Genomic DNA, 20,954 nt, shown 5'->3' with positions numbered 1-20,954 from the left:
CACTATCAAATTCCTAAATAACGTGTGTCTTAGGTGAGGCCTTGAGAAACATCCATGTGGGCTTTTCCAAAGCAATTCAGATGGCTTGGAATATGCAGCAAAAGCGATTTGGCATATCAGGAAGCCATGCACAGTACATAGCTGCAGGGAAAGAAGCTGTTAGGCGATGGGGCAAGAACCCTCGGCGTCCATAGGAGCTTGGGTTGAGCTTCCACACTTAGGAAACAAAACGCCCCGCAAAACTACAAAGGTTTCATTAAAGGAAGCCTTGGACTGTCTCCATGACACAGCATCGAGGCAATCCCAGAGAAAATCTGTCTGATGCCATGATTGCGTAAGAGGCCAAACGACAACACAATCAATAATAGTGGAGAATAAATAAGGGCCTTATGCGGGGTAGGGTGATACCGTGACCTCGCTGCCTTCCTCTATGCTAACTATCCTCATTTTGAGTGGCTGGCTAGCCAGTGTTCACGGTGTTGGGAGCCCCTACCAGCTTCAGTGTAGAGCACACAAATCTGGTAGATTTCGGACTCGGAAAAAGGCCAATGCAACGAGCACCCAATGTAAGCAGGCTGGTCCACCACCCTTACCAGCTGCGTCATTTCCGGGCAACACAGGCCGCTAGGCTGATGGACTCCAGATAGGAACTTATTCTATTGAGAGGGAGAATCAAAAGACCGTCACCCTCTGGATTGACGTCATGACAGATGTAGTGAAGGAGCCACCCGGCCTGTCCACACACACGTCTCACGCACCCACGCATCCCGAGGGCAGGCACGCCCGAGGGCATAAATAAAAGGGGTCAAGACCGCTCGGGGTCTTTGGCCCAGTACCCATTACTAGTGTGTGCGTGTCTCTTGTTGATGACCCCCAAACGTGCAGCCTAGCCCCACGTGTAGTGTTCCCCATATCACGATACTACAACAGCCATAAGCTGTATGTAGTGTGTTACTCTCCGGTGGATTCACCCAGTGACCTCTGTGTTGGCACTTATTAGCTGCCACAGAAAGTCGCGCGTACTGGAAGGTCTGTCGCTTTTTGTTTTATCTTCAAGATATGATGTTTTCACAGAAGCCCTTCAGGTCTTATCCTGTCAGAAACTATTAGACTGGTATATTTCTGAAGGAGTTTCTCCTTGAAGAGTTTGTTAGAGTACTGATCAGAGTGAGATTAGCTCTTCCGAGAGGCTAGTGTGGATGCAACCTTACTTAATGCGTCTGGCAGGTGGCCCTTGCAAAGGTTTTACCTTCCAGACTTTGTCTAGTGTCAGTGTTAGTTGAGATCTAGAACCTCAGTGTCTCTTTTCGCTCCCACAGTCCCACGATCAGCGAGGCAAGGTAGCATTTCCAGCACCTCTTTCTTACCCCGTAAGTCAGTGCAAGGAAGTCAATGTCAGAATAGGACCTTAAGAAAAGTTTCAGGCTTAGTGCACTGTAATGAGCTTTCACGACTTTCAAATCCAGCTGGGCCCACAGCAAGGCATTCCAACCCTATTATCCGGAGTCCTGGTACCTGAAGCAGATTGGTCCCGCTGGTGCTCTGGAGCTTCTGAGGTTTTTCTCTAAAAATGTTATAGATTCCAACTCAGAATGGGACTTAGTCATTTTTTCAGAGGTGTGGAGATCTGACGCAAGTCCTTTGTGTGGGGGAGTTTGAAGCCTGAACCTCCAGCTGCACGTCAGCTGGCTGCCTTTGGACTACGCTTTGCCTCCCACCCCAGTTAGCTTATCATGTCTTTATTTGTTTCAATGTTATGTAACACCATGTGTTGGTACTTTCAGGAAGCACATCGGTGATTGGAATGTAGTGCCTGGGCAAACACCTGAAACCACATTCTAAGTTTTGAACTGGACCACTCTTTCTCATCGATCGACCCTTAATCCAGCCATCCAGTGACTTTCCATGGTACTCATTGGCTCGCCATTTTGTAGCTTGGCCAGCGTCAACATTTAGCCCTGCAAGAGGGGTTGGGTATATTGCAATACAGTTAAAGAGTATAAGGTCCCTGCTATAAAAGGCATACAATTAGAAAACCTTTAGAGGGTTTTCTTGTTTTGTTCCTTTATTGGTGCTTTAATGTAGGGCATCTCTTAAAGTCTATGGCATTTACAGATTTTTGAAAATATTTTCAAGTGACCCCATGGAAACCGAACCGGCATGTTGTATAGGGCGAACATGCTGAGAAAAGTTTATTTTGTACTAGAGAGAAAAGTGGAGCTCAGTTCACTCAAGAAGGAGCAGGAGTGCAGGTAATGTCTGAAGCCAACCTACTGTCCTGGGACAGGATCTGTGAGGGGAACCCACTGCAACAGTCTTTAACTGAAATAAAAGCACCAGTAGAGCGTTGGCACTGCGAGTGGCGGAAGCAAGATGTGTGTCCTTTTGATTAATGCAGCTGATTCTCATGGCTGGATCATGTAGACAACTGTCCAGACCAAAGTTCTTTGAAGTGGGAGCCAGTTACAGTCCGTGTGCAGCGGATTCAGTGACTTCGGATCTTCTCAGCTGGTGCTTGTGATACAGAGCATCAGTGATAACGAACATGCTCTAAGTCAAGGGTGGCGTTGCTGGAGTCATAAGCGATATTCAAGGTCATCGGACCAATGGAGCCCACGCTCCCTCTTGGTTCTTTTCAGTTTGCTAAGAGAGTTTCAGAGTTATGAGAGTGAAGATGATTGCAACCAAGCTGTCCAGTTGTCGGTTGATTGACATGTTCTTCTCAAGATAGTTTATTGTCTGTACACCAGTGCCACCAAACAACAACGTTGTAGTACTTGTCTTAGCACCCAACAGTTGGTGAAACATTTGTCCTTTTCTGTGTTTTTTGTACAGTGTTTTGAGACAACCCTTAAAAACTTTTTGGAGCTCTACTTTTTGGTCTTCATGCTGTGGCATTTTGAATTCAGATGGCGAATACCCCTTCCCGCTTGACTAAAGGGACCAAATGATACTGCTGCAAAGCACTACTTCTCAGGGCACATGGCTTCCAGCAGCAGAGTCCGGCTGTCCAGTGATGAACCGGAAGGATTGGTAATGGGTCAGGGAACAGACAGTTCTGTACTTGAAACCAATATTTTGCGCAAATGCTTCGGTAAGGCATACAAATTAGATAATAAGGGGGCTCTTTTATCATAAACAATGTTCAGTGAAATGGTACCCAGCATGGCATTAGATTATAGTAGCCTTGTAGAGCCTCTAACACGTAAATATCCAAAGGGACTCCCCCTAAGGTGGATCGTCTGACCACTTTCATGTTCAAGAATGTGAACCAGATGTCGAGAGGTCTATCCTCTGCCCGACTGAACCCCATGGTCCCACTTCCTTTTTGCCTTGTGCTCATCTCAGGTTCAGGCTTTGAAAAACACCCGTCCTCCTGTGCCCTTCTTCGCAAAATGTGATGGGTGTGTTGGGTGCCAGAGAAAAAATATATAAACATCCCGAGAGTAATGGTGCTCCATTCCAGGTGTACTGGCTTCTGGGCTAATTAGCAACAAGGAGCAAATACATAGTGCTTTCAAAGGCAAGGCATCATTTGATTTGTGTGTATTGTTTGTTGGCGTCTGGTTGCATGTGGTTATTAAAGAGTATGTTAAATGTAGAAATGGTTTGTGCACGATAATGGTAAATAAAGGGAGAAAAGTCTTTGGTGGTATCTTCCATGCATAGGTCGGTATGCCGAATATTTTTTCTTTTTCGATCTGGATTGTGGAGTGTGCAGGTTGTCCATTGCTTGTAGGAGAATAATACATTCAATAATGCATCACAATCTGCTTTGGTGTCTTATGATGTGATGCTGTGCATGTAAGAGTATGATATGTTTAGATTAGTTTTAGCTGCAGGATTGATGCGTGAGAGTGCTGTTAATAGTGCAGTACTTTGCCTACAATAAAGCCTCAGTGCTGTGTTGTGTACATGGCTGTGGGAGAATTCTGTTTAGCATGTGCTAATCTGAATATGGCTTTTGTAGGTGAGATTGAAATGATGATATGTTGTGTTAATGTTTGATAATGAAGGTTGGTGGATGTCCAATATTGGAGGTAAGTTGGGTGTCTGGGTCCTTCTTGTTTATAAGGGATCTGGTAGCACAGTGTAGGAGCAGCACGGCTAGTCCAAAAAGGTGTCTTTAGTTTATTCATCCACCAATGCAGTTGGTGTGGTATGCTTACATCTTCACTATGAATTGCTGCCTTGACCACGCTCGACCAAATCAAAGTGAATTTACACCTTTTACACGCATCAAGTAGATTACCCTAAATCTAGGGCATAGCTGGCGATAGATAGCAGGCCGAGATGGTGACCGTGGTCCAGTTTTCAATCAGGAGTTCCAAGCATGCTGAGCCTTGTAGGACCACACTGATAACTGGAGAAGTGAAACTACAAGCCCCATTATGATTGGTAATGGTGGTCAAACCAGTATTGTCTGAAAGTCACTCTCAATACATTGTCAGTTTGTAGCATCCATGAATGGGATGAACTATTATAAGCTTTTGAAGACTTTTGCAGGATATTCGAGTCCTCACGTAGAGGTTGGCGATGTGGGACCACCACTGTAAATCCGCAGTGCTGATGGTGGGGTGAGCAACACTCATTTTTCCTGTGGGCATGGCAGAAACTGGCAGGGGAAAAGTTAAGTGGCCCAAACGCGCTGGAAGAAAAGTCCCTGCATGCCAGGACCTCAATGCTATTTATTTATTGTTCAGAGAAAACCCAATTTAGGAGTTTGTATATTCTCCAAACAAAAAAGTTTACCGGGCATGCACTTTAAACTTGGCACCTGCTTGGCAAACCATGAGTGATATAAAGGGATCGGCTTTGGTTGTGGCTCTCTTTACAGCACAGACATCTCTGCCAGGCAGGCAGGAATCGCTAAACAGAGTAGGCGGTTCTCCTCCTGGTGGGCGGATGTCATGGTCTCCACCCCCTGGCAGATTAGCGGACTATCTGCTTTTGTCTAAGTGGCAGCATACGACCTAGAAGACAAGTGCACATGTAAACCAACTCCTTTCTAAACCAACATTTACTGTTATAAATATAGAATGTCTTCTGCAGTTTGGGGAGATAAGGATGGTAAACATTCTGTGAGTGTTGGCAGGTGGGTCCCTGCGGACACAGTGGGGTAGCAGCGATGCCAGGGGCTGTAATGCAAGTAAGCAAAATCCAATAGACTTACCATTGGTTAGGCAATGACTACAGTCATCATTGGGGTGCAAAGTGGGCCCCTCGGACCCCGGTGCTATTGCACCTGCTGCAGTATTGATAGCTGCGCCCCAGGGCAGACAACCTTCGAACCCCTCACTGTGAAGACACGCTCGGAATGTTCCAATGCTGCCAGTCGGGGCCGCGTGCCCCTGCATGGGCACTCGGCAGCCCTCATTAGCACAGAGGAAGCACTGGACACTGGCAGTCGCTGCTACCACCCATGTCTGTGGGAAGCGGCTCGTGCAGGGAGGAGGGCACGCAGGAAAGCCCGCGCTTCGTTTGCTGGCTGTGCAGTTCGGACCGCCATGTCAAAGATAATGCCGCGCTCGGAGCTGAAGGCGATGTGAGCAGAAACATTATTACTGCTAATCTGCCGGCGAGAGACGAGGCAAATCAGCGCCGCTTTCGAGCCGCACGGAGAGGGGAGCTGATTGCAACTTGACCATGTGCCTGAGCAGTCACCGCCGCGAGAACATCAGAGCGTGGATGAAGCGGAAATGTACCCTTAGGGTGGCTTGTCGGGCTGGACCTATGACAGCGCAGCAGTGTAAGTGTCTGCCCCTCCTTCCCAGCCCGTGTGCGCGTGCAGTCGGGGAGGCTTTGCCGATGCGCGGAGGGAAACTCTCTTCTCTACCAAGTTTCAACTGATATTTTGCATACATCTCAATGGATGGAAACTAGGGGTATATCTGTTTTAAGAGACGAGGAGCGCGCGATTATGTGCTGTCCTTTTTGGAGTTTATTTTGTGTGTATTGTTCATGTGGTAAACTATAGGGACTCATTTGATTCTGGCAGCTGTCTAAAGGGCAACAGGGATATTTTGGGGCTCTTGGCTCAGCTCTGCCGCTTTCATACGCAAACTCCATGCCCAGCCTGGAGAACAAAAATCACCTGCTTTGACATGGTACTTCGTTGGTGGAAAATGGTTTTATTCGTTGCAAGCCTTACGCCGTAACCGTCACAACAGCAGTTCAATGGCACGAAGGACAGATGGTAAGTCGTTATCAACTTTAAAGAAATTGCGCATTTATTTACCGCCCTCGAAGCATCTGCAAGCTTAGATCGCACGTTAAGTCAATAAGCATTGATTGCAGATTTGAATATCACATTTAGAAAGCCATTTAAAGAGAATTCCAGTTTTCAGTCTGCTGATGTCAGGTTGAATGTTGTCCCAGTTTTTTGATTGACGGGACGATGTTGACTGTAGGAACTCTGTTAGTCTCTTGGGCTGCTGGGCATTTCCTCCACCGAGTCTGTCGGCCTTTGTGTGCACGCGGAGACCATCTCTGACAGTAAGCTGTCCGAGTCTGCATTTGTAAATAGTGTCCTGTAGCGATGAGCCGGACCAGTGGATGGGCGAGGCTGCTTCAGGGCCGAGGGCTGGGCTTTGAGTGACAGGGGATCCTCATGTCCTTTTTCACTACTTTCAATGACGTTGAATGGATGATGACCTAAATAGTAAACTGATGGTATTAAGGGCACGAGCTGATTTGCTGTTTTGCTCAATATTTATGGTTTTAAGTAGGATTATCTATCTATCTATCTATCTATCTATCTATCTATCTATCTATCTATCTATCTATCTATCTATCTATCTATCTATCTATCTATCTATCTATCTATCTATCTATCTATCTATCTATCTATCTAGCTATCTAGCTATCTGTCTGCCTATATATATAACTATAGATAAAAAGCAGGTGTTTTGTTGCATTTACGTACATCCATCAGATATGGTGGTCACTTCTCTAATGGATATTTGTCTTACTTGCAGATTAATTATTTAAACTTGTTCTTAATAAGTTGCTAATGTTGTGGGCTTCAGCAGACTCGTGTTGCATGCTTTAGGAGTCCTCTGCTTTGGTACTGAAATGCATCTTCAGTGTGGAGGAACAACTACTCAGGTAGCAGAGAAGGGTTCCTACATGTGGCAGGAGTCCCTTTGCTTAATTCTCTCCAAAAAAGTACAGGCAGGAGGCAGTACAAATCTGCAACATGCTCTACTTTTACAAACATGGTTCTGTCTATTGAAAGGGAACGCAGGGCTTAAAAGTATCTTACACATGATCTATGTCACTGCTTATATTGCCCACACAAGCTGTTAAATGTTTGTAGGATTGTGACAAAAGACCCCCCCCCCCCAAAAAAAAAACAACTGGTACTAATGGGATTTCAGTACAGGACTTGGCGCAGAGTGGGTCCTAGCTGTACATGCCCCATTTGTCATGAACCTAAGGCTACTGCTGCAATGTTGGGCAATTTACATTATTTCACAAAATGTGTCCTGGCTCATCTCATCAGTGTAAATGGATGCTAAGGGATGTCTCTTAGACATTTCTGGAGGGTCTCTCATTTATCGCAAGGTACACTGGAAACCCACAAGCTGCAGCATGTCAAACCATCCTAAGGCATCAGCAGTGCTACATGTTTTTCAAAAGTGTTAAATTATGGGGATTCATGGTTCTAGTTCTTAATTATTTAATGTGTAATAGCTAAACTTCATAAATCATGGTCAGTAAGCAATAGCCATTAACAGGCAATAAGAACTCTAGGATCCTGTAAGAACCTTACTTTTTTGTTAGATCAAGCTAAGTTGCATTGTATGGGACTCACGTTCAAACAAGACAACACTGTCAGAGCTTTCTTAAAATTCAGAATCACATGGATTCTTTCCATGTATGCAGCACTGAAAGTGGGAGATACTGTATAGTTTCAAATGCACGAGGAGGGGGTACTGGGTGTGGTAATGAGGATTGCTGGATGTAGAGCCTAATTCTAAGTATGAGATAAGTGCAGGCTGCCAGAATAGTGGCGAGCATTGCATGGGGGCCCTCTGAGGTCTGTGTTAAGTGGGGGGTGGGGCTGTGTGAGAGATGATGGAATTTCAGGGTTTAAATACAATTTATGTCTGTTTAGAAACGCACAATATTATTGATGTTTCCTATAAAAAATTAACATTGACAACTCAATTAAATTGATTTAACAGCCTCTCAGGCATGTTTGCAGATTATGTGATGGGATGTGGTAGGTCGGTGGTCGTACATGCTGGCTTAAAGCACATCTTTTCACCTCAAAATACATTTTTGAACATCTTTTCCAGTTGTTGAAGTTCAGAAAGTAATGTCTTCGTGTGAAAACAGCTGATTTATTGTCATAGGTTGGGTGTGGATGGAAGGGGTGGATGATTGCTCAGCATGAGTATGTGCAGCGCTTGGATCTCTAACACTGATGAGGCTGTACGGCCATGACAATGAGTTAAAGGGACACCAGAGGGGAATGGAGTGGACCACTTAGCCTTGTTGTGGTCCGAACCTCTCCACACTTCTCTTCGGGGTGATGAGCATGCATGGTGCTTCCTCCTCATTTTCTTGCATTCTCTTGGTGCTCCTGTGCTACTACTGTGCTCAAGTAAGACCTTGCTATTCATACCTAGACCACAAAATCCAGGGGTGCCCCCACGCCATTCATCTTATCCACAGAATCCATTACTTCTGCGTCCATTCTGGAACATGTTGCCAGTCATTGGACAGTGCACAAATCGGCTACAGCTTTCGCACACCTGTTCTTGCAACCAGTGCCTTTTATAAACATCTGTAATTGGCCCTCTGCATGTATTACATTCACTTCGAGTGGAAATTGAACGATGGCTATATATGTTTTTTAGTATAATAGTGGGGATAACCTATGACCATTCCTTCAACGATTATGTGCAGATTTAATTGCGATTTGTGTCATGTCATACTGCTTTGGTGATTATTGTCGACGACTTTTAAGGGTAGCCTCATGCATCTAAGGAGTTCGATTTATTATTAAATTTTTAATAATTAGTTTAACTGAAAGAACTTTCGATGGTCACCTTTTTACAAAGCTTACTAGCCAAGACTGAGTATACTTTACATAAATAAGAATTTCCATGTTGCCACCCAGCACTGTTTACAAAGATGAGTGCACCAATGGTCAAGGTTTTTTGAACATCATACATGAAGCTTAGGGGCATTTGTCACGGTGCATACTACTATGCCAACGCAAAGTTGAAATGGACACGCTTTGCTTTTTGATTGTCTTGGTGCTAAGATTCCGACGTGGCAACATGCGGCAAAGCCATCCAGAAGAGAAATGAGGACCATGACTTACAAAAATGTTGAGTGTTTATTCCTCTTCCAAATCGCAATTGATGAGACGTGGAGCAAAGATGGAGAAGTGAACCATTCCAACGCTTAAGACACAGACATGGATAGTGTGCCACAACAGCGGGTGTATCTGAAGCGGACAACTACCAGCAAGTTCAGAGCTCCTGATCCCAAAGGTCTTTCGGGGACATATGAAACCACCAGACTGAAAAGAAAACTAGGGGTTGCTATATGTAGGGCTAAATGGACTGTACAGAGGGGCTTGAAGAGAATTTGTTGCTTCACCATGCTCTTTATTTGAATTAAAATGGAAGAAAGACTAGTCAGAATGTAGGTGGCACCAAGAAGCAGCCATTCATGGTACTGTGGCTTAGGTAAAATATATGGGATCGAGTCAGCTAATTGTTTGGGTTAGACAAAACAGGGCTTCTAGAAGCAGATTTCTGTTTTATTGATGTGCAGTGTACTGAAGTGCACTCTACAGAGTGCCTCTGAGTGGAGACAGTGGTATATTTGTAAAGAAGAGACTGCAAGCAGGGAGGCAGGCCTTACCGTCCACATTGCAGCTCCAGCACCACTACCATCGGAGCCACTGAACTACCCCTATGTATCACTGTTCGGCTGTGCAGTCATGGAGTAGCAAATATACTATCAGAGGATGTCCGCAACAAGCCTTCTCATACTTTTGTTGTGGCTTGTGGAAATAGAAGAAGGGCTGCCAATACACTGACTGGTTAAAGATAACTGTATTTATTGACTGTTCTTCTTCTGTTTCCATGACCTATGTGGACATGAAAGAGGGACTGATAGGCTGTCTTCTGCTGCTGTAAATGAAGGCAGCTGCAGAACGAAACTGCAACAGTGAGCGGGGTGGCAAATATCCTTGGTCCATTGAAGTACTTGATTATCACACAGCCTTATTATAATTTACAGATAACTAATATACTGATTGCAGTGTCATCCTAAGGATTTTGAGAGCCCCTGACAAGACAATAATTTTGAGGTCGTGGTTGAGAACAAGTTCGAATTTATCACCCATTTTCTGTTAATTCGAACCCCACAATGCCATTAAAAGAGAAAGCCCTGGGAGATTGGTTTCCCCGGGGCCTATAAAGGTGTGAGGAGGGAGGCCATGTGCTCTCCTCCCCTAACATTAAGAATTTCAGCCTGGGGAGATAGGGTCCCCTGGGTCCGTAGAGGCTAAGGGAGAATAACTACATGCCACTTCTCCCTAATAAAGCAGCCATGGGTTATGGGGTCCATGGAGCCCTAAAGGCTTGGGGAGGGGCCCGTGCACCCTTGTTAGGGCAAGCCTTGGCAGCGCATATGCGCTGCCTGCAAGACATGCTGTATTCCATCTATGGGCTTTAAGCACGCCCATGTATTGCCATTCGTTCTTTGTTATGCTTGCCTTAAATGCTTCCTTTTTATTGGTGCATTTTTCAAAATGTCCCTCCTTTGTGTGCTTAGTTCCCTCCGCGGCAATTTCACTTGGAGAACATTTTTGTTGGGCATCACACTACGTTCATGCACCTTCACGCTTCCTCCTGTTACAGCGTGTGATGGCCACTCCTGCCGTCTGGGCATTGCAGCCTTAGTGTTCTTTTGGGTGTCCGTATCTGGCACCAACAACAAAGCAAGCATTATATATTTCCTTTTAAAATTAGTTGTTTCCAGCATAAAGAAAATCATTGTGGCTTTTCTTTTCTTTCTAACGTCCGTCTGAAGGTTTTGAAAGTGCTTCACTGCCATCAGAAAGACAGTGTAGATTTTCATTTAATGTATCTATTGTCTTTGGGAACTGTTTCCTTATAGGAGAAATGAGGCCTGTTAGCTAATTGTCTTACTACCATTTTCCCTGTGCTACAATGTAGGAGTGCTTTCTTTTAAGGTTACCTTTGGGAATTTCCATGCTGTATTAGGTTAATTTTGACAGCATTGTTTTCTGTGCGTTTGTGTGAGATGCAACCCATCCCATAGTGTTAATAAAAATATAACAGGGTAAAAGGTGTTTTGCTGGTATCTTAAAGGTGGCATGCCTTTTTAGTTCATTTCATATTTTCAATCAGAAAAGGTTAATTCCTCTTTCTAGTCCTCTACGCAGTGGTGCTAGCTGCTTCTCTGGTTCCAGTGGCAAGTCCTCATTTTTAGTCCTCTAGACAGTGCTCTAGCTGCTTCTCTGACCCCAGTGGTAATTCCTCATTCCTAGTCCTCTAGACAGTGCTGATAGCTGCTTCGCTGGTCCCTTTGTAATTCCTCATTCTAAGTCTTTTATACATCGCTGCTAGCTGCGACTCTGGTACCAGTGGCAATTCCTCATTCTTACCCCTTTTGATAGTGCTGCTAGCTGATTCTCTGGTCCCGTCAGTAATTCCTCCTTCTAAGCCCTCTAGACAGTGCTGCTAGCTGCTACTCTGGTACCAGTGGTAATTCCTCATTATAAATCCTCTAGACAGTGCTGCTAGCTGCTACTCTGGTACCAGTGGCAAATCCTCATTCTTACTCCTCTAGATAGGGCTGCTTCTCTGGTACCAGTGGTAATTCCTCATTCTTACTCCTCTAGACAGTGCTGTTAGCTGCTTCTCTGGTCCCATCAGTAATTCCTCATCCTAAGTCCTATAGGCAGTGGTGCTAGCTGCTTCTCTAGTCCCAGTGGTAATTCCTCATTCTAAGTCCTCTAGCAGTGCTGCAGCTGTGTCTCTGGTACCATAGGTAATTCCTCATTCTAAGTCTTCCAGAGAGTGGTGCTAGCTGCTAATCTGGTCCCGTTGGCAATTCCTCATTCTAAGTCTTCCACACAGTGCTACCAGATGCTAATCTGGTCCCGTCTGTAATTCCACATTCTAAGTCCCTTAGACTGTGCTTCTAGCTGCTATTCTGGTCCATTCGATAATTCCTCATTCTAAGTCCTCTAGGCAGTGCTGCTAGCTGCTTCTCTGGTGCCAGTGGTAATTCCTGATTCTAAATCCTCTAGACAGTGGTCCTAACTGCTACGCTGAACCCATCAGTAATTCCACATTCAAGCCTTCTAGGCAGTGCTGCTAGCTGCTTCTCTGGTCCCATCACTAATTCCTCATTCGAAGGCCTCTCGGCAGTACTACTAGCTGCTACTCTGGTCCCAGTGGTAATTCTTCATTCTTACTCCTCTAGAAAGTGCTGCTAGCTGCTTCTCTGGCCCCGTTGGTAATTCCCCATTTTCAGTCCTCTAGGCCGTGGTGCTAGCTGCTTCTCTGGTCCCAATGGTAAGTCTTCATTTTTAGTCCTCTAGACAGTGCTGCAGCTGCTTCTCTGGTCCCAGTGGTAATTCCTCATTCTTAGTCCTCTAGAAAGTACTGCTAGCTGCCACTCTGGTCCCGCTGGTAATTCCTCATTCTTACTCCTGTAGACAGTGCTGCTAGCTGCTCCTCTGGTTCCTTTGTTAATTCCTCATTCTAAGTCCTGTAAGCAGTGGTGCTAGCTGCTTCGCTGGTCCCAGTGGTAATTCCTCATTCTAAGTCCTCTAGACAGTCCCTATTGGCTTTACTGCAATATGCTATCAAAATATAGCAAAATGTACAAACATTGTGAAAACAAATAGTTCTAGCTAATCACTTATAACGGCCCAAAGGGGAGATCTATTGGCTATGCCAATGCTTGTTTTTTGTAAATGATGCCCTCAGCGTTGAAGGTCGTGTGGGAGCTACTGTTCGCATTTCCAGAAATTAATAGAACGAGCACCACTGAGTTAGGTAATAATGTCACCATTTACTAGCAACGCTGTGAAGTCACAGCAAGGGTGGGAGGAAAGCGTATTCAAGTATATATTAGTTATTTAGTTATTAGTTAAGTTATATTCAAGTTTTAGAAAAACGTTCTAGAATTATTATCCTTCCCTACATGTCCTTTCTGTTTCATGAGTAATGGTCTCGAGTTAAAAGCCCCACTGAACAAGGATAGGCAGAATACAATTAGTACTTTTTAAATGATTTTTTTTAGAGGCAATATAAAGGTCAAAGAGATAGAGAAAAGCAGTAAGACAACCTTAGTGTTGAAGACACACCATGCTCATGAAAAGTTAATATTTAGATCTGTCAGTTTTTTATATTATCTACCAGTTCTTAACATTTTCCTTGGTTTTCCATATTGCACGACACTGTCTTGTTTCGTTTTCCTGGGCAATATTGCACCTTCTTTCAATGCAGCTGTGTTGGAGACCCATCTGAGTTCTTTAAGTACATTTCTAAATAAATATTGTATTTTGCGTTAATGATCTACTGAGTTTTGTATTCAGTACAATGAGCTCTGATCAGTAATCAGAAAGACTTCTAATCTTTCCCGGTATTTGGTACTGTCTTATCGATTTCTCAGATGCCCTTTGGTCAGGCGTGACAACGATAGAGTCCTTTTGTCATCTGACTCCCTCTGTTCACTTCCGCTGTGTGGCTATTGGCTGGAAAAAAGTATCGGGAAGATAGAAACCTATCATTTTTAAGAACCATAAATGTGGTCCATATGCTGCTTTACCTTGAGGGACAAACGTCAGAAGCAATGCTTATCCGCGGAATAGGACAGCGGTGGGCCAAGGTGTGGGCATGGGGCCTTATCTGACAGCAGATTTTAAAATTTATTTCTGTGTCATTATGGTTGACCAGATTTAATAAACAAGTTCTATATTGTACTCATTGCAAATTAAGTGGTAGTTTGCTGGCTATTCCACTCGGACTTTGATAACTCGATCATGCATAAAGCGACTGCCAAGAGAAGTGAGCAAATCTAAGAATGGCTTTTGACGAGGCTTCAGATTTCAATCAATCAAACAACTTTATTCGATTATTTAAAAACAATAATAAAAGCATTACGAACATGAATACGCTGTCATTCAAATAAAATAGGATGAATAAATATTGTTAAAAATCAACAGATCAATCAGTCACTGATTTATGTTTAGAAAGGACTGTCTATGTTAAACTTCCAACATTAAAACAGACTGGGATGTTTGGTAAAGTGCATAAAAAATACAAAGCAAGTGTCCTTTGACAAAATCCATACACTTTGAGAACAGGCTTTAAAAACGTTTTAGTAAATTGTTCATAGTATTTACAAAAAAAATGCAAAATGTTCAAGAGATTGCGCAGAGGACTTGTCACAATGGCAAACCAAGACAGCACCATTATCGTATTGGCCCCGTGGAAGTCAAAGTAAGGTTCTTAAGGTCCCTAGATGGAATTTGGCTAAGAGTGACCTTTCCCAGGGGCTCAAGACCCAGATCAAGTACTGCTCGAGATAAATTGTTGGTTGGATAGTGGCATAATCCCTCAGAAGGGGTTTCCTCAACTGCTCTTGTGCCCTGGTTAGCTGGTTATGGTTCTTAAAGAGCTCTTTGGCCTGGAAGATAGTTTTAGTGAGAGAATGTGGAGAAGAAAACAGTTCTCCCCAGCCAATAGCTTTCGACATGGAGCTTACGTATTTCAGCCAGGGAATGGCAAGACCCTTCTTGCAATTCAAGGAGGCAAAAATAATCTCTCTGTTGAGGGAGGTATTTTAATTTGCCCAGACGGAGACCCAGACAACTAAGAAAGACATCTTGATCAAGTCAGTCACATAGGAAATGACCAACTCCTCATGGAGAAAAATAGTGCAGGTCAAGGGTGGAAGGCCGAGGAGATGCAGACAAAAGTGGTTCTCCTCTGCCTGCATCATTGCGACATCCAATAGCCCCAGATACCTGCAACGTACATTAGGACAAGCAAACATTTGCACCGAAAAACCTCTAATAGGTCAAGACTGGTTTGTTGCTTACTCTCTTAGGAGTTAATGGTTAAAGTGAAGGCACAGGTTGGCTATACAGGGTGACCATGAGGATTTCTGATCAAACAAAACCACCGAATATGGAAAGTCAGTGACCCATTCAATACGCCTACTTTTGATCCAAAACGAACCTTCTTTCCATGTCTTGGGGCCACAAATCATATATTTTTTGGTTTGGATATATTAGTATCCAAATCGTCCTTAAAGGTTGCAAAACTACTCATTTGGGACCTCAGGCCACTCTGGGTGCAGGACATTAGCACTGCATCATCTACGTAGAGCAGAGCCAGGACAATGATTGACTTAATCATGGGCATGTTCTTCCCTGAAATTTGTAGGTGTTCATTTAAACAGTTTATGTAGAGCAAAAATAAAGATAGGGCCAAGACACAGCCCCTGTCGGATACCTCATTGCAGCTCAAAAAGGTCAGTATATTTCCCTCCCGGTTTGTTTCTAACAAAGGCACATATACCCCACAAAGTAAGGCCCAGAGAAAACCAACCAGGTCCTCATCAAGCCCTAAATGGGAAAGTATTTCCCAGAGCTTACTATGGATAACTCATTTAAACACACTGCTTAGGTCCATAAAGGCGAGGAACAGCGAGCCCCCTTTAGCCAACGCATACTTACTGATGACTAAATGGAGGTAGAGGCATTGCTCTACTGTGCCAAGCCCTTCCCTAAACCCATATTTTAGGGGGAAATAACACAATTGTTATTGGCCCTCTCTTCAGTACTGGTAATGGCGATGCGCCACTTAACTTGCACCATCGAATCCAGAGGCGAAATTGGTCTGTAGCAACCATTTTTATAAACAGGGACGATCATAGCTTTGTGACATGACTTCAGGATTCCACTAAGTTAAATGGGGAATCATTAGGCCCTTAAAAAACAGTTTTTAAGGATATCTACAAGTTTTGCAAATAAAGGGACCCAAGTAGACATATCCAGGAAACCCGAGGGCCCATCATCCAAAACAATGGGGAGAGCAAGGATTGATGCATTTGTCTGCACCCTTCTTGCCAGGAGTAACATGGTTTACCTTTCTCTTGCATTTAATTGCAGGACTTCGATTATGAGGCGACATCTTCACAAACGAACACGGAACTGTCCCAAGGGGCTGTATATCTTCTACAGCCAGAAAAACAACAGTCTCCCCTGCTTAGTATGATCCTGGTTAGGGGCAACCACCGGGGATGCAGTTGGAGAGCCAAAAAGATCTAAAGAAGCCCATCCTACTGCCAAGTTGATTTCCTTAGTGATAACGTGGACTAATATCACAGTATTTGGAAAGGAGGGCTAACCACCAGAGGAGATGGGTTCGTACCGACTCATCTCTGTCATTAATGCTGATGCAAACATGTTTGCTAAGGTTTTAGCTATTCAGATTGCCCCTTTTTTTTTACCAGATTCAATTTCAGAACAACAGCATAGTTTGATCCCAGGCAGGGACACCACAAGCTATATTAACACTGCAATTGCTGCTTTTGGTGTAGCGGAGAGAAAAAAAACAAAGCTCTCCATGATTTTAATAGATGCTGAGAAAGCTTTTGATTGCATAGCCTGGGTCTGTTTATGGGCAACGATGTTTTGTTTTTTGGGTTCGACGATCGATTTTGCAAATGGATACAGGTTCCCTTTGGCCAAACTTGTATATGCTAGGCATATCTTCATCGCCTTTTAGATCCAAAGGGCCTCTCGCAGGGGTGCCGATCTCTCCGCCCTTATTTGCACTGTGTTTGGAGCCTTTTCTGTAATCATTCGAGAAGAATGCTGAGATTTGGCCCATGGTTTCTGGAGAATGTGAATTGAAGGTCAGTGCATATGCTGATGATGTTGCCATATATTCTCCTAAACAACTTATCGCTATGAAATGTAAAGTAATAGAGGCCGAGAAATTTGAGTCGGTCTCTGGTTAAAAACTGAACGTAGCTAAAATCCAACTATTGTTGAAACATAAGCCGGCCATCCCAATACCTGGTGTAGTAACCACATCCAGCTACTTGGGAATTAAATTAAGTGCTCAGGTTGATAAGATTTTTAAATTAAACTATGAGCCCCTGCTCCAGCCCATCATTTCTAAAGTACGGTTCAGGAATAGGCTCCTGATAAGTATTATCGGCCTCTGCAATGTCATTAAAATGAATATTCTTCCCAATTTTTTGTAACTGTTCCGGGCAGTCCCACAAAGGGTTTGAAATACATTCTTCAAGAGATTGGAAGGGGCCATAAGTAGTTTTATTTGGGGCTATGGGCGGGCAAGGTGTTCTATAAGTTTGCTAAAGCTACCATAAAGGCAGGGAGGCCTGCCGCCTCCTAATTTTAAGTTATATTTTCCTGCAGCTTTGCTGGCAGTTTGTGTAATTTTCTCATTCCAGTTAAACCGGACCTATCCGTTCTTTTTTACTATCTAGCTTTTGGTTTCGAAAGTAGGCTCTTCTTTTATAGAATAACAGACCCTAAACAATACAGGCAGCTAAGGTTTTGGTTTTTCAGGGACACAGTAACTATCTGGCGAGAAATCTGTGCCAAATATTCCATAAAGTTAGTCCATGGGATTACACACTGAAGGACAACCCAGCATTTCCGGGGGTTTTCCACGACTCTATCTTTAAAGCGTGGTTAATTAAGATCTGGCGTGGGGATGGTGGGGCAGCTTTTTGATGTGAATGATTTTCGCACTTTTGCTGAGTTACAAGCCAAGTCTGACCACCCTCACCATTATTTCTTCAAGTATTTACAGATGAGGGACTTTTTCCACACCCGAGGCAAGGCTTCAATCAATGCGGAAGGCTCTGTTATTCAGTCAATCATTTTTAAAACTAATCAAAAACTAATCAGAAATCTTTTCTATTTTTTTATTTCTTTTTATTGAAGTTTTGCATCAACAACCATAAAACAATACAAAAAGAAAAAGAACAAAAAGAAGAAATTACCGCCTTTTTGCCCTGCGTCACTGTCAAAATAAAGGTTACTTCTTTTGCATTATTTCAAACGTTGTCCGTCCCGTGATCTTACAGACATTGCAATGTGCATACACCACAGATTACGTTTTAAATATTTGGTCATAACAGTTTACAGCACTGTATCGCCGATCCGGACTAACACATAATTCTAAGAACCTAGTCCAGGTCGAGCTATGCTTAATCCAGCATAGCTACCCAATATCACCATCAACGGTGCTCAGCCAGCTAGTGAATGGACACCAGATACCTTTTGGGTGGGAACGGGTCGGTAGGAGTTCCCAGTAACAGGAAAGCTAATCCCTGCAATATGTAGTGTCCCTCACACATGCCTTCATAGATGGGGGAGATGCTGTTCTCCGGTACATGGCCACCTGTCTTTTTGTCCAGAAGTAGCATTAATGCCGTTACGTTTCTCGTGGCCACCGGGGTGCTGTGTATGTATCCCAACAGAGCTACCAGCGTGGTCCTTGACAGGGTTTGTTCAGTTATTTTCTCTATGTGGGTTAATATCTCTGACCAGAAAGCGGCTATGGGTCGGCACTCCCAGGCCAAATATAAAAAAGTTGCCTGGGGGAGCCCACATCGTCAGCAACTTGTATCAGGGCACAACCCCATGCGGTGTAGTTGTGTTGGGGTACAGTAGATGCGATGTAAATATTTGAAATGGATGAGCTTAAGGCGAGTTGGGAGAAAGTTGCTCTAATTGACTACAGCAGGAGGCCCATTGTTTGTCTGTAATTTCTTCACTGATGTCCACCTCCCAGGCAGTGCATGACTGGGGGACAAAGATCGGGGATTCTTTTTGTGTAATGGTGTATAATCTGGTTACTAACTTGCGGGCTGAAGGGACTGTGATGATGTGTTCCAGCGCCGGCAACGGCGAGGGGGCGGCGGGGAATGCACTGTACCTTGCCCGGCATGCAGCACGTACCTGGTAATACAATAGTGTGTTTAGCGCAGGGTGTTGTGGTGAGCTGCACATTTGTTGAAGTGTAAGGAACTGCCCATTGCGGTACAAATCACTTCCAACAACAATTTTGTTTGTATGTGTTCTAAGTTTAGCTGAATTTTGCAGCAATGGTGGTATCAGTGGGTTACTTGCTACTGGCATTGATGGCGCATACAGTACGCTTAGCTTCGCCCGTTTACAAAGACTCTTCCAGGCCCAACGTAGTGTTTCTGTGGTGTCAATTTCGCGTCTAAGGCGTTTGCAGTTTTGATAAAGTGCCGTGTTTAGGGGGAGGGGTGCCACCCTGTCTTTCTCAATGGCTACATGTGGTTCAATGGCGTTGGGTGTTGCCAGAAGTGCAAAAATTAAGCCTGAGCGCAGTATGCGTATAATTAAAAATCCGGAGAGCCAAACCCTCCCTGTGCTAACGGCAATGTGAGAATGTCCCAAGATATCCTGGGCTATTTCCCTGCCCATACAAGTTCAATCATGCTGGTCCTGAGGCGTTTAAAAAATAGCTCTGTTATTGGCATGGCAATGTTTACGAATAGATACAGTAGTTTTGGCTAGAATAATCATTTTAGTGATTGCGATGCGAATCGCAAGGGATAGAGGTAGAGTTTACCTTCTTTGAATTCTGTCTTCTATCCAGCCCATTACCCTGCCATAATTAGCCGACCAGATTTCTTGTATATCACTACTGATCCAGATACCCATGGGCCGTCTGCCAATGCTATCGGATATTCAGAATCAAAGGCAAGTGTGCCTGTCATTAGATGATTTGAATCTCGGAAAGGGCTCCGGAGCGCACAAGTTCTCTTTTGACGGGTGCAAAATTCACAGCTGGATCTATGAGGTACAGAGTAATGTCATCTGCGTACATTGACACAATCAGACCTATGGTGACGAATCATATCCAACGATTTGCGTGGTGTTGCCTGAGCCTGGCTGCTAATGGCTCTGTGGCGATGGTAATGGCCAGCCCTGACGAGTGCCCCGCGTTATTTTTATGGGGTCTGATATTAGGCCATTTACTCTAACTCTGGCGGTAGGTAAGGTGTAAAGCAATTGGATTTGTTTGATGAAAATGGGACTCAGGCCCAACCGGGTTAAGAGTGTAAACAGGAATTTCCACTCTAGGGAGTCAAAGGCTTTCATGGCATCTAACAGTGCCTAATTGGAAATCTTTGATTAGTATGACTTATCAAGGGTTTTGTGAGCATAGGAGCGATGATAGCCTCTATCAGAAATATATCGGGCCCTGGAGACAGGGTAGGGCATGGCTCATTCTGTAAAGATGAACCTGCAGCAATTCAAGACCATTTGCAGGTTATTCAACATGCCAGAAAAATGTATGAGGTGGGTGTGGATCTTTTTTTTAAAGTATAGTTTTTTATTGGCATTTTCAAGATACAATACCAACATCATGTAAGCGTATTATGACATACCTCAATTGCACACAAAACCCTTAATATAAACCTCTTCCCCCAACCTCCACCCCAAAAAGGCTCAATCGCAGTGTATGCTCAATCAAAATCATTGCTAAAGTTTACCAGTAATCAATTACAGTGGAGCGGAAAATATTAATTAATATCCTTTTCTAGATACGCACTCTAGGCCTCAGGTGTCGTTCCTCTGATCATCCCCTGCAGCTTGTTACCTTTTCTAAATCAGGATCTATAGGGGTAGCTCATCGAAAGGAGTCAGTAGCTCTGACAGCATTGTCACCCAGGCCATCAGGTCATCTTCTATTTTGTTAGCTTTACGTGTCTTTCTCATGTGACACCTCTCAGCATTTATCCATTCAGGCACATCTTTCAGCCAGTCTTCAACTTTTGGTAATCTGGGAGACAGCCATCCTATTCCAATCCTACGTTTTGCTAATGTCAGCCCCAGGACTAGGAACCTTCTGCTCAGT

General features: G+C 44.0%; 1 protein-coding gene across 3 annotated transcripts in view; it reads left to right on the top strand.

Annotated features, from left to right (window-relative positions):
* RAPGEF4 (Rap guanine nucleotide exchange factor 4) overlaps positions 1-20,954 on the top strand; it is a 1,002,526-nt gene that overhangs the window by 374,926 nt on the left and 606,646 nt on the right. The window contains exon 1 of one of the 3 annotated variants that reach the window (XM_085645284.1): positions 5,767-6,196. The exons of the other annotated variants lie outside the window; for them this stretch is intronic. Within the exon in view, the coding sequence (XP_085501410.1) occupies positions 6,194-6,196 (3 nt within the window). The 5' untranslated portion in view covers positions 5,767-6,193. Of the gene's footprint in view, positions 1-5,766; positions 6,197-20,954 lie in introns of those variants that run through there. 3 annotated transcript variants of the gene reach the window in all.

The sequence above is a fragment of the Triturus cristatus genome, chromosome 3_1 (assembly GCF_964204655.1).
Source record: "Triturus cristatus chromosome 3_1, aTriCri1.1, whole genome shotgun sequence".
In the NCBI taxonomy this organism is placed as follows: Eukaryota; Metazoa; Chordata; class Amphibia; order Caudata; family Salamandridae; genus Triturus; species Triturus cristatus.
This window is presented reverse-complemented; position numbering and strand designations above follow the sequence as displayed.